Below are 20,470 nucleotides of genomic sequence, written 5' to 3'. Positions count from 1 at the left end.
TTTCCATTGATGTGTATTTCACTTGAGGGGCTTGAAGGATATATTAGGTGGCATATTATGCCTTTAGCTTTTGAACGCAGCTGAAAATGCCTTAAACATCACAGACTGCAGTTCCTAACATTGCCCACAACAGTGAGGAACTACCAGCATCAAAGTGTAAGGACCTAATTTATCACACAGCGGTACTGTGTTAACACGCAGTGAGGCTCTGTACCGTGTGCTACTGTGTACACCTGCTGCATTCACCAAGCAGTGAAGAGCAACCTGACCCATGGTGAACAATGCGAAGGAAAAGTACTGCATGCAAGTCATTTCAATATAATTCATGATGTTAATGGATGGGAAATGTATGCACATTACATCAGAAATACCGCAAGGGAGGGATTTGATATTCAAGACATTATTCACTGAAGGTGCTAAAATGTTTGAGTCCTCGGCACGTGTTCAAATACCGTGTTTGTAAAGCAGGCGGTATGAACTATCACAACATTCAATAAATAGGGCAGCCCACTGTGTATATATATTTTAAATGTAGCGACTTTTATTCTAGCGTTTTTCACCTACAAATGTGTTTTTTGCATGATGTGCTTTTGCACTGCACTCTGTAGCTTTAACAATTAATGTTTGTTTTGTGAAACTATTTGCTGTAATATGTCATATTTGAAATGATGTACTGCAGCAGCTTTGAATTGTACTTCACCAGTCAGTAAATATATTAACTGCACTTGTTGATTCTTAGCGTCACTGTGTGCTGTGTAAACGTAATCGACCTACCTAATGTTAAAAACACTACCTCTGCAATCATGCCTGTAATCACTTTACAACGGCTCTTATCTGTAATATGATACTCTGTAATATGATATTTTGTACTGTGATATTTTGTAACAATTGTAAGTCAAAGCTGAATTATTGGGTAGAGTTTTAACCACAGCCATAAAGACACAAAAGGGGAGGGGTTTCAAGTTATAATCAGGAAATGTTTCAAAAGTGACCTTTACTCTAACAAGGTCTGCTAACAAAGCAGATATCCACGACTAAAATGGGTCTAGAAGAATTTCAAAGCTTCCCGAATTTTTGTGAGCACTTGAAAGACCTCAAAAGTCTAACATTGAAGGAACGTTTGCTGCAAGTTTTCTTGGAGGAAGATGTGATGATTGCAAAAGACGAAATGCAGAGAAACTTGGACTGGGTGAAAGAGGATGTGAACGACATACTGCTCAAGCTAAAGGAGTCACAGGAGCAGGAAAAGATAAAGGAACTGGAGATAATGGCGGAACGGCTGGGGTTGGAGGAGTCAGACATGCTTTCCTTAAATAGAGAGAAGAAAGATATACGATTCTCCTCTGGCTTTCTGATTTCACAGAACTACATGAGGACCCCAACAGTGGACAACCCCAATGAGTTAGACTGTTTGGTTCCTATAATAATTGCAGAGAACGTGGAACACTTCTACACAGAGGGCACGGTTTTTCTGTCCTCGCAGTCTGATACCGTCGCATTCTCTTTCATTGTTCTGAATCCAAGAGAAGTTCATAAAGTTTTTGAAGAACACGTGCTGTCAGCTACGTCAAAGAGTTCAGTACAGTGTGAATGGAGGGGGTTCAGTACAGTGTGAATGGAGGTGGTTCAGTACAGTGTGAATGGAGGGGGTTCAGTACAGTGTGAATGGAGGGGGTTCAGTACAGTGTGAATGGAGGGGGTTCAGTACAGTGTGAATGGAGGGGGTTCAGTACAGTGTGAATGGAGGGGGTTCAGTACAGTGTGAATGGAGGGGGTTCAGTACAGTGTGAATGGAGGGGGTTCAGTACAGTGTGAATGGAGGGGGTTCAGTACAGTGTGAATGGAGGGGGTTCAGTACAGTGTAAATGGAGGGGGTTCAGTACATTTAACTTACCATTCAAACTGTGATTTTAGCAATTGTAAATGTCCATGAAAACAACATAGTGCTTGTTTTTAATGTATTTCAATGCTTTCGTGAAGCCTGCTTAGTCATTCAGTCTCCTTTGGCTTGAATAAATAATGCTTTGCTTTGCTAAAACTAAAATGTTCCTAGTACAATTGTCCGTACTTGCTTTGAAATCTGCCTCACCTCTGTGTGGATACATTTGTCAGTACAGTAATGTTGCCTTCTCCATGACCAGCAGGCTTATTGTGGAGCGCTTTATCAAAATCAGCAGCAGCTGCAACTCTGTGTTGGATACACCGATTGTACTGCTCTGGTGTCTTCCATCTCCTTTACAATTTCTTTTACCTGGCTCTTTTTTAATATCAATGATAATTTCCCAATACCATATTCCCATTTCTGAGGATGATGCCGCTGTCAAGTGTTAAATATTTTCAATGTGTTCTTTCAGTAGTGTGTGCGTTTCCGGTTCGGGTGTAGGGTTGAGCGGTCAGTCGTGAATGTGATGCTCTGACTTCCTACTGTAGATGTTGTTGATCTGGGTGGATATGGGTTCACGGGTCCTTTTAAACATTTCAAACTTTATTAAAATGTTAATGGTGAAGGAATTTAACAAATAAAGTGCACGTGAAAACTATACAGGCTCAGGTTTAGAGAAAGAAAAACTATGAAGTTTAGTATAAAACATTACGTTATCTTTGTTGTCTCCCGCATTGTGTATCAAAGCATTGTATGTTTTTAACTTATTGCTGACTCTGTATCACACACCGACAGTTCCAAACTTGCTATCTCCGACAGTTTTAACCCGGCACTTATCCTGATGGTTTTTTTTCGCACTTTTCTGAGGGTTTCCAACAGTCGGAATGGGTGTAATTGACATAAAAGATGTCGGAAACACGGTTGTGTATTTAAATAAAAACCTGTATGTAAATGGCGCTGATGACTTAAAAAATGCTTTTAAGTCATCAGGAGTTCTGAAAACAGCAGATCCCGAGGAACAAGGCAATACTTCAGCAAGAACCATAAAAAGGAAGGGGGGTGTAAAAAGCCAATTTACCTTGGCATTTGAAGCGTGCAGTTGTGGAAACATGATATCTTCATCAAGAAACTAGATTTTCTTTTTTTCTTCTTTTTTTCAGGACCCATTGATGTGTATCGCTCGAAACCAAATTCTCCTTCAGTATCTGTGACTCTTAAGAGAAGAACTGAAAAGCTTCATGTTGACCTGGTTCCTGTCCTTCAGATTCCTTTCAGTGAATACAAACACATTGACTGGCCAAGAGCAAAGACACGCTGGCCATCACAGGAGCTGATTGCAAAAAGCAAAGAGACTGGAATTGATCTGGTCGCTAAGGAAGTCTGGAGGTAGGGTTAAGTAGGGTTTCAACCAGGGGTACTTCTAAGAGTCATAGGGGTACACAGGAGGACTCAGAAACACAACAGTAAAAATGAAAGTAAAATAAATGAATGATCTTGAATTGATTTTTAACTGTATTGTATATTATCTTTAAATCACTCTGCATTAGTGTTTCATTTTGTTTAGCAGCTGGCAGTTTACAGTGTGACTGTAGTTTCAAAGTGATCATCCTGTACATATGCATGGTCTGTATTGAGCCTGTTCTGATTAGGTGAATTGCTGAATTGTTTTCAGTGTTTGAGAGATTAAATACACATTATCCTGTGTATCGTTTCTACATGTGCAAAAGAAAAATGAAGGAAGGAAACACAAGAGCCTGCAGAAAGTGTAAAGCAACAGAAAGTTATAGAGCCCCTTTGGATCAGTTATGTTGGCATTAATAAAAAGTTTATCATCATTAGTTTTTATAGTTTTATTTTGAGGTTAATGTTTTTGGTCTTGTAAACATTTTAAATGGCAAGCATAATTATGCTGAGTTGGGAAGTAAATGGTAATGTGATAAGCATTTACTGTGCAGACTATTTTGGATTATTTATTATATAATTGCAGAGTAGAAAGTTAATGGGTGTGTTTCTGAAGAGATTCCCAAATACTGACTTTTGATTTTGTGCATCCAAAGACTTAATTCAATTTAATAATTACTGTTTGGTATTCTGTCCTAAACCAGCTGTTTGTCATTCCCAAACTGTTGTGACAAATTATGTATTAAAGAAACAGAAACAAATATTGAATTTGTTAATCAGATTACTCTGCCTTTTATTGTAAATGTGGTACCATTGAGCAGAGTGCACATGTTCAAAGGGAACTTGAGCTGAAACCATCAGACAGAAGGGGTTCAGTTTAAAAATCAGACAGAAGGGGTTCAGTTTAAAAATCAGACAGAAGGGGTTCAGTTTAAAAATCAGACAGAAGGGGTTCAGTTTAAAAATCAGACAGAAGGGGTTCAGTTTAAAAATCAGACAGAAGGGGTTCAGTTTAAAAATCAGACAGAAGGGGTTCAGTTTAAAAATCAGACAGAAGAGGTTCAGTTTAAAAATCAGACAGATAGGGTTCAGTTTAAAAATCAGACAGAAGGGGTTCAGTTAAAAAATCAGACAGAAGGGGTTCAGTTTAAAAATCAGACAGAAGGGGTTCAGTTAAAAAATCAGACAGACAGGGTTCAGTTTAAAAATCAGACAGAAGGGGTTCAGTTAAAAAATCAGACAGACAGGGTTCAGTTTAACAATCAGACAGACAGGGTTCAGTTAAAAAATCAGACAGAAGGGGTTCAGTTTAAAAATCAGACAGAAGGGGTTCAGTTTAAAAATCAGACAGAAGAGGTTCAGTTTAAAAATCAGACAGACAGGGTTCAGTTTAACAATCAGACAGACAGGGTTCAGTTTAACAATCAGACAGACAGGGTTCAGTTTAACAATCAGACAGACAGGGTTCAGTTTAAAAATCAGACAGACAGGGCTCAGTTTAAAAATCAGACAGACAGGGTTCAGTTTAAAAATCAGACAGAAGGGGTTCAGTTTAAAAATCAGACAGAAGGGGTTCAGTTTAAAAATCAGACAGAAGGGGTTCAGTTTTAAAAACATTTTTTAAGAATGCAGAATGACTAGGTCTGGGCTTTTATCACCTCATTTCCCCCACTCATTAAATGTCTTGGTATCCCTGATTAGATAATTGACTCCTCTGTAAATATACACCGTTTTGATAATCATGACTGTGTGGGATAATTGTTCTTCATTTTACCCTGACGGTGACTGCAAAGACAAAATACAATGTGGTGTCATTTCATTTATTGAGAATATCCGGTCCTGGTGATAGAGAAGGGTGTCACACTCATCCAACTGCCCTGAAACTTGGAAGTATTGTGAGCTTAACCCATTAAGTACATACATTTCTTTGAACAAATCTGAACACAAGCAGCCTACTGGCCTTTAGCAGCAAAATGCTACCTTTCTAAAAGTTCTCAGTCAGTTAGAAGTGTAAAATGACAGACATTTTATAACATATACTCCCAGTGTCCTATTTTGAGGACAGTCAAGTTAGACACCCCGTAATCAGAGCAGGAACATTTCATGCTGGCTATGAAGCTCAATTATTTTATATTGAGGCATCATAAAAGCATCTGAAGGGATATATTTGCAGAATTAACACTTCCATTTAGACTTAACTTTTGCAGTTAACAAAACTATAGCAAAATAGTTAAAGAGAAAGAGCCAGTTAAAATGCTCTAAAAAAATGACAAAGTCGCCTGTCCTCAAATGAGGAAAATGTTACTTAATGGGTTAGGTTATTGAAAGCATCATATTCTGGGGACATAGGGGTCTGTCTGTCTGTCTGTCATGCTCACACTTTTGCATTAATCTGGATAATTGCTAATCAAAGTGTGATCAAACATGGCTAAATCCCCTCATTTTTAAATACTGCTTCTGTTTTGCAGGCCTACGTTCTCTCGTATTGAAAACATTCTTCTGGAAGATATTGACAGGGATGGAGGACGACGGAAGGATGCTTTGCAGATTTTACTGCGAGTTTTGCAGGAGCGATGGCAGGATTTCTACAAAACACTCAGCTCTTACCATTTGAAGGTAAACTATAATAATAATAATAATAATAATAATAATAATAATAATAATAATAATAATAATAATAATAATAATAATCTTTATTTTATAAAGCACCTAAATGCACGTATCTCAAAACACTGTACAAACACACACAGAAAAACACAGAGAACCATATATACATACAGCATATTAAGAATATACATAATATAAAAATAAATTACACTAATCAAAAACCAAATCATGATAAAAATGCCTGAACGTAAAAATGTGTCTTTAACTGTTTTTTTAAAGCATCAATGGTCTTAGCATCCCTGATAGATTGAGGAAGGTCATTCCAAAAAGCCCTATTGCCCATGGAGCGAAGCTTAGTTTTGGGTATTGCCAATAAACCTGAGGATGAAGAACGTAGATTACATACGGGTGTGTAACCTGTGAGCAATTCAGCAATGTAACCTGGAGCTAAACCCTTCAGGGCGTTATAGGTTAACAACAGTATTTTAAAATCAATCCTGCTTTCAACCGGCAACCAGTGCAGAGAAGCAAGAACTAGTATAATATGGACACCCAGTTTAGTGCCAGTTAAAATGTGACCAGCGGAGTTCTGAATATATTGTAGCCTGCTGACAGCAGCCTTGGAGACACCTGCAAACAACATGTTGCAATAATCGAGCTGGGAAGAAACAAAGGCATGAACTAGCCTCTCTGCATCAGGCACAGACAGCATAGGGCGCTGACAGGCAATGTTACGAAGGTGAAAAAAGGACACCTTGGTGACATTGCGGATATACGACTCAATAGTAAGGCTAGGGTCAAAGACCACACCAAAATTCCTAACTGCAGAGCTAGATTTAACTTCAAGCCCATCGATCACTATGGTAAAAGAGTCAAAAGTATTTATAAATCTGCGGTTGTCATCTTTTGACACACAAAGCCACTGAACAGCACTCCTATACCTTGTAGTTGAAAAACTTTACACCTTGTAAACTCAGTGAATGCAATGTACACAGAAGCACTTCCTGTATAGCTTGCGTTCTTCATTAGCAGTGCTTGATTCTGAGGAGAGCACAAAATCCAGCCCAGCGTTCAATAGCAGAGCGCTCTCTCGTGGCGCCCCGTAACATAAGCTAGCACTATTGAACATCTGTTAGGACCGAGCAGTTTCACAATAGCAGCAAGAAATCACTGTGTATTAGAACATTGCTTTAAGTGAGTTTTGCAATTAAAAAAATGTAATTACTACTACAGTAGTTACTGAAACTTGTTTTGGTTTAACATCTTGATGTGCGAGTCAGATTTGTCAAGTTATAAATAGTCCATGTTTTCTTTTCTAATACAATCGTCACTTTAAAAAAAATGCCATAATCACTTTTAAAAAGTTAAAATGACAACCAAAATATCACTTATCACACATGTGTTTGTCATACAAATCCATATTGAAAAAAATCAGTTTGAAGCCACTGCACTGATAATACAGGTCGGACATTTTGAACATCCAGTGAGGGAGCTCTGAGCTCAACTAGCTGCTGTAACGAAGCTCTCTCGGCGTGCAGCTCATTCAATAGAGAGAGCCACGTAACACTCCAGCGAGGCAGCTCTGAGCTCAACTCGCTGCTGTTACGAAGCTCTCTCGGCGTGCAGCTCGTTCAATAGAGAGAGCCACGTAACGCTCCAGCGAGGCAGCTCTGAGCTCAACTCGCTGCTGTTACGAAGCTCTCTCGGCGTGCAGCTCGTTCAATAGAGAGAGCCACGTAACGCTCCAGCGAGGCAGCTCTGAGCTCAACTCGCTGCTGTTACGAAGCGCTCTCAGCGTGCAGCTCATTCAATAGAGAGAGCCACGTAACGCTCCAGCGAGGCAGCTCTGAGCTCAACTCGCTGCTGTTACGAAGCTCTCTCAGCGTGCAGCTCGTTCAATAGAGAGAGCCACGTAACGCTCCAGCGAGGCAGCTCTGAGCTCAACTCGCTGCTGTTACGAAGCTCTCTCGGCGTGCAGCTCGTTCAATAGAGAGAGCCACGTAACGCTCCAGCGAGGCAGCTCTGAGCTCAACTCGCTGCTGTTACGAAGCGCTCTCAGCGTGCAGCTCATTCAATAGAGAGAGCCACGTAACGCTCCAGCGAGGCAGCTCTGAGCTCAACTCGCTGCTGTTACGAAGCTCTCTCGGCGTGCAGCTCGTTCAATAGAGAGAGCCACGTAACGCTCCAGCGAGGCAGCTCTGAGCTCAACTCGCTGCTGTTACGAAGCGCTCTCAGCGTGCAGCTCATTCAATAGAGAGAGCCACGTAACGCTCCAGCGAGGCAGCTCTGAGCTCAACTCGCTGCTGTTACGAAGCTCTCTCAGCGTGCAGCTCGTTCAATAGAGAGAGCCACGTAACGCTCCAGCGAGGCAGCTCTGAGCTCAACTCGCTGCAGTTACGAAGCGCTCTCAGTGTGCAGCTCGTTCAAGAGAGAGAGCAACGTAACGCTCCAGCGAGGCAGCTCTGAGCTCAACTCGCTGCTGTTACGAAGTGCTCTCAGCGTGCAGCTCGTTCAATAGAGAGAGCCACGTAACGCTCCAGCGAGGCAGCTCTGAGCTCGACTCGCTGCTGTTACGAAGCGCTCTCAGTGTGCAGCTCGTTCAATAGAGAGAGCCACATAACGCTCCAGCGAGGCAGCTCTGAGCTCAACTCGCTGCTGTTACGAAGCACTCTCAGTGTGCAGCTCATTCAATAGAGAGAGCCACGTAACGCTCCAGCAAGGCAGCTCTGAGCTCACCTCCCTGCTGTTACGAAGTGCTCTCAGCGTGCAGCTCGTTCAATAGAGAGAGCCACGTAACGCTCCAGCGAGGCAGCTCTGAGCTCAACTCGCTGCTGTTACGAAGCGCTCTCAGCGTGCAGCACATTCAATAGAGAGAGCCAAGTAACGCTCCAGCGAGGCAGCTCTGAGCTCAACTCGCTGCTGTTACGAAGCTCTCTCAGCGTGCAGCTCGTTCAATAGAGAGAGCCACGTAACGCTCCAGCGAGGCAGCTCTGAGCTCAACTCGCTGCAGTTACGAAGCGCTCTTAGCGTGCAGCTCGTTCAATAGAGAGAGCCACGTAACGCTCCAGCGAGGCAGCTCTGAGCTCAACTCGCTGCTGTTACGAAGTGCTCTCAGCGTGCAGCTCGTTCAATAGAGAGAGCCACGTAACGCTCCAGCGAGGCAGCTCTGAGCTCGACTCGCTGCTGTTACGAAGCTCTCTCGGCGTGCAGCTCATTCAATAGAGAGAGCCACGTAACGCTCCAGCGAGGCAGCTCTGAGCTCGACTCGCTGCTGTTACGAAGCTCTCTCGGCGTGCAGCTCATTCAATAGAGAGAGCCACGTAACGCTCCAGCGAGGCAGCTCTGAGCTCAACTCCCTGCTGTTACGAAGCGCTCTCAGCGTGCAGCTCATTCAATAGAGAGAGCCACGTAACGCTCCAGCGAGGCAGCTCTGAGCTCAACTCGCTGCGGTTATGAAGCTCTCTCGGTGTGCAGCTCGTTCAATAGAGAGAGCCACGTAACGCTCCAGCGAGGCAGCTCTGAGCTCAACTTGCTGCTGTTACGAAGCGCTCTCAGTGTGCAGCTCATTCAATAGAGAGAGCCACGGAACGCTCCAGCAAGGCAGCTCTGAGCTCAACTCCCTGCTGTTACGAAGCGCTCTCAGTGTGCAGCTCGTTCAATAGAGAGTGCAACATAACGCTCCAGCGAGGCACCTCTGAGCTCAACTCGCTGCGGTTACGAAGCGCTCTCAGCGTGCAGCTCGTTCAATAGAGAGAGCCACGTAACGCTCCAGCAAGGCAGCTCTGAGCTCACCTCCCTGCTGTTACGAAGCGCTCTCAGCGTGCAGCTCGTTCAATAGAGAGAGCCACGTAACGCTCCAGCGAGGCAGCTCTGAGCTCAACTTGCTGCTGTTACGAAGCGCTCTCAGTGTGCAGCTCGTTCAATAGAGAGAGCCACGTAACTCTCTGGAGCGCTCTGCCTATTGAACACACTCCAGGTACTATGATAATTCACTCCCCTTTTGGACTATTTGTTCATTTTCCCAATTGAAGTGCTTCTTGGGTGTCTCTCTGATTCCTGACCCAGAGGGCTTCCTGTGTGTCTCTGATTCCAGACATAGAGGGCTTCCTGTGTTTCTCTGATTCCAGACCCAGGGGGCTTCCTGTGTGTCTCTGATTCCAGACCCAGGGGGCTTCCTGTGTGTATCTGATTCCAGACCCAGAGGGCTTCCTGTGTGTCTCTGATTCCAGACCCAGAGGGCTTTCTGTGTGTCTCTGATTCCAGACCCAGGGGGCTTCCTGTGTGTGTCTGATTCCAGACCCAGGGGGCTTCCTGTGTGTCTCTCTGATTCCAGACCCAGAGGGCTTTCTGTGTGTCTCTGATTCCAGACCCAGGGGGCTTCCTGTGTTTCTCTCTGATTCCAGACCCAGAGGGCTTCCTGTGTGTCTCTGATTCCAGACCCAGGGGGCTTCCTGTGTTTCTCTGATTCCAGACCCAGAGGGCTTCCTGTGTGTCTCTGATTCCAGACATAGAGGGCTTCCTGTGTGTCTCTGATTCCAGACCCAGGGGGCTTCCTGTGTGTCTCTGATTCCAGACCCAGAGGGCTTTCTGTGTGTCTCTGATTCCAGACCCAGGGGGCTTCCTGTGTTTCTCTGATTCCAGACCCAGAGGGCTTCCTGTGTGTCTCTGATTCCAGACCCAGGGGGCTTCCTGTGTTTCTCTGATTCCAGACCCAGAGGGCTTCCTGTGTGTCTCTTTTTCCAGACCCAGGGGGCTTCCTGTGTGTCTCTGATTCCAGACCCAGAGGGCTTCCTGTGTGTTTCTCTGATTCCAGACCCAGAGGGCTTCCTGTGTGTATCTGATTCCAGACCCAGGGGGCTTCCTGTGTTTCTCTGATTCCAGACCCAGGGGGCTTCCTGTGTGTCTCTGATTCCAGACCCAGGGGGCTTCCTGTGTGTTTCTCTGATTCCAGACCCAGAGGGCTTCCTGAAGTGTCTCTCTGACTCCAGTTCGGCAGGGCGGCTGTTAGACATGATCGACACCAAGTGATGAGCGATTAATCAAAAATATGGTTAATTTCTTATTATTAAATTAAACAGCGAAACTGACTTCGAACGATTAATAAACTGCACAATTTATAATTATTATTATACTATAAAACTTTACTTCTTCATGGTCACTCATCATAAAAGTTACTTCCGCATCCCAGCCACTTTGGATTCCAGTGGTTCACGTCAGGCAGCCACTGAAGCTGCTCTCACTCTGGGATCTTTAGTCAAGGGAACCTCGAGACCCACCCTCCTGTAAAGCTCCCATAATGCATACAAAACAGCGTCACAAACATAAACATACACTACGCCAACTGACACTACACCAACCAGCACCTGCTTCAAGATTCTGCCATCAACTCTCATGGCCAGTCATAGACCAGCTGGCACAATCATGCCACATCCAGCAGCATCCAACTGATGTTCACCTAACCACTCTGTCTCAGCCTTCAGAGCAACCCCTCCTACCAGCGCAGCCATGCAGAGCGCAGCTTCCAAAATCTTCATGCACATCAGGCTCCAGCTAGCCTCAGCATTCACGTCAGGCTCCAGCTAGCTTCAGCATTCACGTCACGCTCCCAGCTAGCCTCAGCATTCATGTCAGGCTCCAGCTAGCCTCAGTATTCACGTCAGGCTCCCAGCTAGCCTCAGCATTCACGTCAGGCTCATAGCTAGCCTCAGCATTCACATCAGGCTCCAGCTAGCCTCAGCATTCACGTAAGGCTCCAGCTAGTCTCAGCATTCACGTCAGGCTCCCAGCTAGCCTCAGCAGTCATGTCAGGCTCCCAGCCAGCCTCAGCATCCACTCCTGACTCACTCTACCAAAGTCGGTGGCTCCGCCCCACCTACGAAGAGGTCCTTCTCCAGCACAGCCTCATAGTCCTTAGCTGCTAAGCATCTCTGCCTCACCTTTCAATCCTGCTCCTTCCACCTGCCCAGCCACGCAGCTCGCAGCTGCACTCCATCTGCAGCACTCTGCTCAACCTCAACCTGCTGTTGAAGCAGCATTGTCCAGCAACTCAGCCGCACATCCCACAGCAGTTATCGATGGAAGCTCTGCCTAATCAACTCAATCCATCAGGAGAGCCGCAGCCTCAGCTGACCTCACCATCCTCCACCACGACATCTCCAGACACCAGATTGGATGCAAGGAAGGACGTAAAAATGTGGACAACTCTACTGCAGCACTGGAATGGGCTATCTGTGTTCCACGAGGATTGCATAGCTGCAGATCTCACTCGGCTTGCTCTTTGCCCCTGAAATAGCAATTCTATCACCGGAACAGAAATCCACTACATTTTTTGGAATTGTACCCAATATTTGCTGCTGCTTTCATCTAGGGCATTTCATGGTCTAGAAAATCATTTCTGTTCTATAGCGACAATTCAGCCACAGTCCAAATAATCAATAAAGGGATCGGTACCAGTCATCATAAAATTACTGTGAAGGCTCATCTGTCGCAAACAAACAAACAATTTCTTAATTTAAGCCAGGCATGAGCCTGGTTCCTCTAATAATGTTGCCGATGTTCTCCCGTTGACAGATCTCCAAATTCTCTCCTCCTTCTCACCCTCCGGATCAAGCAACATCAGCTCTCCGTTCACTCTTCAAAGCACTGGCCGTTCCCCTGTCGGAATAAAAAAAACTATAGGGCCAGTTACTACTATAGAATTCCTTGGGATCTCATTTCATTACCCTTCTACATTCCTCAAAAACTGATCAGCTTTATCAAAGACGGTTCATCCAAATATCAAAAATCAATTCTCCAATATGTCCCTATTCCTCCATGCTCAGTTGTCTTCAGTTCTGGTCACCTCGTGACAAAAAGGATATTGAAATATAGAAAGAGTGCAAAGAAGAGCAACCAGAATTATCCCGGGTTTAAAAGGCATGTCGTATGCAGACAGGCTAAAATAATTGAATCTATTCAGTCTTGAACAAAGAAGACTACACGGCGATCTGATTCAAACATTCAAAATCCCAAAAGGTATAGACAATGTCGACCCAGGGGACCTGAAAAAAGAAATAAGGACCTGAAAAAAGAAACAAGGACCAGGGGTCACAAATGGAGATTAGATAAAGGGGCATTCAGAACAGAAAATAGGAGGCACTTTTTTACACAGAGAATTGTGAGGGTCTGGAAACAACTCCCCAGCAATGTTATTGAAGCTGACACCCTGGGATCCTTCAAGATGCTACTTGATGAGATTCTGGGATCAATAAGCTACTAACAACCAAACGAGCAAGATGGGCTGAATGGCCTCCTCTCGTTTGTAAACTTTCTTATGTTCTTATGTTCTCAAATACATTTCCTGTAAGAGCCCTTTCCTTCCGGCAGACCCTCTATTTATCGATTCTTCCTGAACAATCATAATGAGACTTTGGTTAACTAGTTATCTAGCCTCCCTCATATCTTGATGCTCTAGACAAGTGGCCCGCTGCAGCGGCAGCCCCTCCTGTCCCCAGCACTTCAAGCATTTTCCAGCCAGCAGAGGCTGAGGATCCTCAGTACAATCTATCCTCCGCTTCCGTAGCTGCTCGGCCCACAACAGCCATCAGACGCTACTCTGTATCACCCCAACTAAGACATTAAATCAGTGAGGGTCTCCAGATTCCATCATCTCATGCCAGCCGCAGCCCCTCACCCACTACAACCTCCTGTGTTCTACCAATTAATCATGGATTAAATGCATCTCTTTCTAGACTGCTACAATCAGCACAGAATTATGTGTCTGCAGCCCTGTCTCCTGCTACCAATTCATCATATCGTACTGCATGGAATGTGTACTCTCGATTCTGTGCTCAACAGCAGATAATCCCAGTGGAGTTCAACCACACCGGGATCCTGACATTCATTGTTCACCTCCGAGACAAGTACCATCTTTCTCCTTCAACCATTCGTTCCTATCAGTCCAGAATACAACACCACTACTGTCTTCAGTGCATCCCGTGACACACCCTCCTCTCCTTGCCTACTGTCCGTCTGACATTCCAAGGAATGGAGAAATTCCTCACTCCTGTATCTCCCAACAGGTTGCCCATCACAATGGACATACTTTTCAAAGTGGTCTCCATCCTTCGTCGAGGATGCTTCAATCCCTCAGAAGATATAGTAATGGAAGTTATCTGCATAACAGCATTCTTCAGATTCCTAAGATGCGATGAATTCACGGTATCACCCCTTCCCGTCATCAGGAGTTTGAGCTAGAGACCTCTACTGCATCTCCTAGCACTCAAGAACCCCAATCAATGGGACCGTCTGTTCTCTAACTGCAAAAACCATCATCACAAGAAACTGGTTCTCCTCTTATCTGTCCTCTCTTATCGCTAAAGCAGGCTTTCCACAGCAATTCTTCACTCCACACTCCTTCAAAATTGAAGATGCATCTTCAGCTGCAAGAGCAGGCCTTAACCAACATACTATAAAATCTCTAGGTCGCTGGACATCGTCAGCAGTCGAATCATATATTCAAACAGTTCCCTCAGACGTTGTTGCTGCCCAACAATCCCTTGTTAGCTTGCCTGGATTGGGGGCACCATCTCTGCAGGGTCCACCAGAGGTTTCCACCTAAAGAAATTAAAAATAATGTTTTATCCTCTCCACTGCGCAGATGGCTTTCCTTTAGGATGTCTAAAGTTATTCTGCTATGTCTTGTTTGTGTTTCATCCTAGAATGTCGTCAGGGTGCAGTCTTCTTTCCCCTCACAGGTTCGGGCTCTCTAGCGGGGGGCCGGGGGGCCATCTTTTGGGGGGGGATAGTGATAACACTTCCTCTAGCCTTCTGTGGCATCCAGGCTTTCTAGCCAGCGAGACCCCCGGCCATAAATAATTCTGTCATGTTGCAGCTCATGCTCTATAATGCTTTTATTCAATCTACCATTTCCTGTCTTTCCAGTCTTATTTATATAATTGTATACTAACCATATATATTTCCTATTCAGGGTACCCCTGAAGCTGATGCCAACCTAAACGTTGGGGTCTCTCTATCTCTATTCTTTTCCTTTTCAAGGGCACAATCGTGAGTCCATTCTGCCCGCCAAGACGGGTCATCTATCCTCTTCCCCCTATGGGTTTGCATCCGCATCCAAGTCTCCGTCGCGGCTCTGCAGTGAGTAGGAGACTAACATTTTTTGTTTTCCAGGTCTCAGGGGTCATCAGACCAGCCTTCAGTCTGCAAGGTTCCCAATCGCGGGACTTGCTTTCCTATCATTTTTCCCCCTTCAAAGTAAATGGCGCTCTTCAAGCTGCTATAAATCATTTCCCCTCACGACTCAGCAGTGCACCGTGAATTAGAAATAAAAAATAATAACACACTTAAACACTTTTTGTGAATTTTTTGCTCTGAGTATGATGTTGTTAGAATAATGCTGTGCTGTTTATGCTACCATGGATTATTGTTTTGTTATTGATTGTTATTTATTGATGCTGTGTGTACATTGTTGTATATTTCCTTTGGACTGAGCTACGGTGTAAGCTGAAGACATATTTCCATTTTATGCTCTATTTAATGGACAATAAAGCTTTTTTGAATTTTTGAATTTGAATAATTGATAATTGTAATCAGGATTATTTTCAAATATCGAATCAGTAATTGAATCGACATGTAAACGTGATAATCGCTCATCACTATCGATTACCTTTATCATAATGTGTGTTTATATATATACACAGAACTTTTAGGAATGTAATGGGCTGTATACCATTGTTTCTTAACGAGATGATCTCTGCTTAAGATTTGGTTAGTACTGCCCTCCCTCTACATTAACAAAATAGGCTACTGTATTTTACAAAGAATTTGTTGATTGACAACAAGAATACTAAAGCAAAAAATAAAATTAAAAAAAAACTACATTAAAAGACTTCTCGCTGCCCGTATTAAATTCTATTGTAATTGAAATGTATTTTGTTACACCACTTAAATGAAGTTTCAATGAAGGCTCAAAATATCAATCACTTCCTTTTCTTTTTGATTCAGACAGTCCTATTCTGGGCTTGTGAAAAACATCCTGAATTTACCAAGTGGGAAACGTTGGAGAAATCTTTGAACGTGCTTCTGGATGAATTAATTCGCCGGCTGGAGTCCAGGGCTGTACCGCACTACTTCCTGTCTGAAGTGAATCTGCTCAGGAGTACAGAACAGCTATCAGAGCTCCTGCTCCAGGTGACAGAGCTGAGAAGAGACCCTGTCACTTATTTGGAAATACAAAATGTGTTTGAATACAGTCCTCTAGATATCGGCAAGTATTGGTACTCAGTTATGAATTCCCAAATCCGACTTTATTCCCGGCAAATTAAATTTGGAGGTCACGTTTTTGTCTCCAGTGGACTTTTTGAATAGCTCATTATTCCATTTATATGTTTTCGTTATTTTTTTGTCATGGAACGTTTTTCATTGTGACGTTTTGCAATGCAAATACAATCTGTTGCTAAGATCACTGTGTATCATTTTAAACAAATGCTTATTTCACACATACTGAACAGCACTGTTAAAAGGTTTGGAAACATCAAGTGATTTATAGCAATACAGGGTGGAGATCGCATTGCCCATATTTCCTCATTCAGACCCCTTACTAAACACCCTGCTATCTCTGAATAGATAATCCTCTCCTCTTTAACAATATGCTAATATTTTAATGAGTAAGACCTCTCACAAGTAGACTGGTCCCCTGAAATGTTCTCCTTGTTCTAGGAAAGCAGCACAGCTGGGGGTGGGGAGTTTTGCTGCAGGATAACTTCACTCAGACTACCTTCTCATTAAATATCTTGGCATCCCTGAATAGAAAACCATCTCCTCTAAAAATATACTAAATATTTTAATGAGCAGTCTGTCCCACAAGTGCCGTGATCCCCAAATACGATCCTCTTACTAGTAGTGCGGACCGACTGGGCTTATCATTGCGTCTTGGTTTCTGGCTACGGACTGCCAAGGCATGACCAGACTTGACAGTCACCACTCAGGAACAAAAGCTTGGAGGGGCGGGAGGGAGGTGGAAAATCAAACAGACAGAAGGAGTGCTTGACCCAGGTCTTCAATAGGGAGGGTCATCGGTATATTGCTTGGTTAATTAAGGAGAAGCCCTTGCACCTGCCCCCTGAACAACACCGGTTACAAAACAATGCTGGTCTCATTACTGGACTGCTGTGCTGTATGATAAAATGTATGTTTCATCGGGCCAGGTATTTTCATAAAGACTGGGATACTGCTGTCCTAGAAAAAAGGAGAGCATTTCAGGGGACAATTCTACATGTGAGGTGTGTTTCTCATTAAAATATTTAGCATATGTTTACAGAGGAGACAATGATCTATTTAAAGATACCAAGATATTTAGTAATTAAGGCATCTGAGTGAGGAAAATAGGCAATATGACCATCCCCACAGTCCTGCTCTAAATCATGTGTTGTTTCCACACTTCTGAACTGCATTTCTGTGTATACGTAGAACCCTATCGTTTGTTTTTCCTTTTCTCATTTTTTCATGTGATGACAATATTACTATGAACTCGAATACTCTGTGGAGCTGGTGGGGGTTATGGGATGGTGTTGTTTGTTTGGTGTTTAATAAAAATAGAACTTAAATAAATAAACTTTTATTTGTAAAAATTTGGTTAAATGTAGTCTCTACTTTGTTGCAAGAGTAATACTTTTGTATTAAAATACTTTCCGCCAGTGTGACTTAAAGCAACGGCTATGAGTTTAGGAACAAGCAAAAGCTTTATCGTTAATTTGCTAATTTCAGTGTCAAAATTGTAGTGGTCTGGTGTGCATAGATAGGGATACACACATGACCAAAGTCAGAGATACACACGCCCAGTGTGAGGGATACACACACCCAGAGTCAGTGATACACACACCCAGAGTCAGGGATACACACACCCAGAGTCAGGGATACACAGGCCCAGAGTCAGGGATTCACACACCCAGAGTCACGGATTCACACACCCAGAGTCAGGGATACACACGCCCAGAGTCAAGGATTCACGCCCAGAGTCAGGGATTCACGCCCAGAGTCAGTGATACACACGCCCAGAGTCAGGGATACACACACCCAGAGTCAGGGATACACACACCCAGAGTCAGGGATACACACACCCAGAGTCAGGGATACACACACCCAGAGTCAGGGATACACAGACCCAGATGCTGAACATGCAACGACTGTCTGGGTTAAATGCTGAGCGTGCTCTGGGGACTTGCTTTAACAAACACTATCTTTACACTTTAAGTGAACATAGCTAAAATAATTTACTGTAATAGATAAACCTGGTGTCATTTTCAGAGAGCGATACGTGGGGTAGAGGGTGGGTATTCACTGCTGAAATGACTGGAGAGACCAGAAGGCTGATGTTGACAACACCACACAGGCATGCAGGATTTTATAAACAGTGCTAGGTGGCCACCACTAGGGTACCAGCAATGGTAGCCCTGGCTGTCAGAATAAACACAGCGTTTAAACAGTGGCAAAACAAAACACTTTACAAAAGAACTACAAACAAAAAGTGCCGTGAGTACGGTGTGCGCTACTCCCCTAGACAGGAGGTCCCGCTGATACACCTCTCTACTATACTGGATGATCTACAGTCCCTGAAACTAATCCCTGTTCCTAAACAACAGTCGTTAGCAGCTTTGGCTTCCTCACTGATTAACACACTCCGACCCTGGATATACACACGGTCTTCAGGAGTTGACTCAAAGCTCCAGTCCTGGCACACACAGTGACCAGTGGAATTTCATTTCTAAATGTCTCACAGAGTAGCATGGACTGTCTGAGTCCCATGGCCTTGCAGCAGCAAATGAGGTGTATTACCTGGACCTTTTTTTATAGGATGTGGCCAGAGTTAATTAACAATCAATTAGTCAATTGACACTGGCCACACTCCACACAAGGATTTGGCAGAGATGTCCTCTGTCAAATTATAATTCACATAAACAAACTTTAACAATTAACTTATTTACATGTGTGATATTAAGAACGGCTTGTATATTGTAATAAATGAAATTCTTATTCCAAAAATAATTTAAAGGCAGACAATTACATCATCAGACTGAACTGCTGCCCTAGCATGCTCAGTCCTGTGGCACTTGAGATAGCAATCATGTCCTCAGGGTTCAGTTTCTTGACACAGTGATCATGTCCTCAGGGTTCAGTTTCTTGACACAGCGATCATGTCCTCAGGGTTCAGTTTCTTGACACAGTGATCATGTCCTCAGGGTTCAGTTTCTTGACACAGCGATCATGTCCTCAGGGTTCAGTTTCTTGACACAGCGATTATGTCCTCAGGGTTCAGTTTCTTGACACAGTGATCATGTCCTCAGGGTTCAGTTTCTAGACACAGCGATCATCTCTGTCCTCAGGGTTCAGTTTCTTGACACAGCAATCATGTCCTCAGGGTTCAGTTTCTAGACACAGCAATCATGTCCTCAGGGTTCAGTTTCTTGACACAGTGATCATGTCCTCAGGGTTCAGTTTCTTGACACAGCGATCATGTCCTCAGGGTTCAGTTTCTTGACACAGTGATCATGTCCTCAGGGTTCAGTTTCTTGACACAGCGATCATGTCCTCAGGGTTCAGTTTCTTGACACAGCGATCATGTCCTCAGGGTTCAGTTTCTTGACACAGCGATCATGTCCTCAGGGTTCAGTTTCTTGACACAGCGATCATGTCCTCAGGGTTCAGTTTCTTGACACAGCGATCATGTCCTCAGGGTTCAGTTTTTTGACACAGCGATCATGTCCTCAGGGTTCAGTTTCTTGACACAGCGATCATGTCCTCAGGGTTCAGTTTCTTGACACAGTGATCATGTCCTCAGCGTTGAGTTTCTTGACACAGCGAGCATGTCTGTCCTCAGGGTTCAGTTTTTACAAGTGGTAAAGAAACATAGTAAATAAAATGACACACTTTTCAACTAGATGTCGTTCTCACTATCGTCAGCACTATTGAGTGTTTTACAGATGATGTCTAATTAGCTTTCAGGGTATCTGTGTTAAATATAATGCAGCCTGTCTGCCTAAAATGGCTGATCTGCCATCTGTTAGTATGTAACTTCCCTTTCAATAGCATGTAAAGTAATTTCTTATTCTAAAAGCAGTAAGACATCATACTTCTTTCTAATTGATATTTTTTATTTGTTTTCATAAAGCTTAAACAGCCTTGCTTCCCTCTTCTTCTTTTTTGATTTACAGTATGCCACAAGGTTCTGAAGAGCTGCTCACAATGTTTCTGAAGAGCTACTCAAAGTGTTTCTGCAGAGCTGCTAACAGGATTTTGAAGAGCTGCTCACAGGGTTTCTGAAGAGCTGCTCGCAGGGTTTCTGAAGAGCTGCTGACAGGGTTTCTGACGAGCTACTCATAGGGTTCTGAAGAGTTGCTCACAGGGTTTCTGAAGTGCTGCTCATAGGATTCTGAAGAGCTGCTCGTAGAATTATGATGAGCTGCTCACAGTGTTTCCTAAGAGCTGCTCACAGGATTCTGAAGAGCTGCTCACAGAATTCTGATGAGCTGCTGTTTCTGACTAGCTGCTCATAGGGTTCTGAAGAGCTGCTCACAGGGTTTCTGA

General features: G+C 43.7%; 1 protein-coding gene across 1 annotated transcript; it reads left to right on the top strand.

Annotated features, from left to right (window-relative positions):
- The first annotated feature begins 928 nt into the window (after positions 1-928).
- On the top strand, positions 929-16,862 carry LOC131728444 (protein mab-21-like 3). Its single transcript, XM_059019435.1, has 4 exons — positions 929-1,574; positions 3,043-3,268; positions 5,752-5,899; positions 15,893-16,862. The coding sequence occupies exons 1-4, from the start codon at positions 1,040-1,042 to the stop codon at positions 16,253-16,255; spliced, it is 1,272 nt and encodes a 423-aa protein (XP_058875418.1). The 5' UTR covers positions 929-1,039; the 3' UTR covers positions 16,256-16,862.
- Positions 16,863-20,470: the final 3,608 nt, after the last annotated feature.

The sequence above is a fragment of the Acipenser ruthenus genome, unplaced genomic scaffold (assembly GCF_902713425.1).
Source record: "Acipenser ruthenus unplaced genomic scaffold, fAciRut3.2 maternal haplotype, whole genome shotgun sequence".
Classification (NCBI taxonomy): domain Eukaryota; kingdom Metazoa; phylum Chordata; class Actinopteri; order Acipenseriformes; family Acipenseridae; genus Acipenser; species Acipenser ruthenus.
Note: the sequence above shows the minus strand (reverse complement) of the source record. Positions and strands in the feature narration are given on the sequence as shown.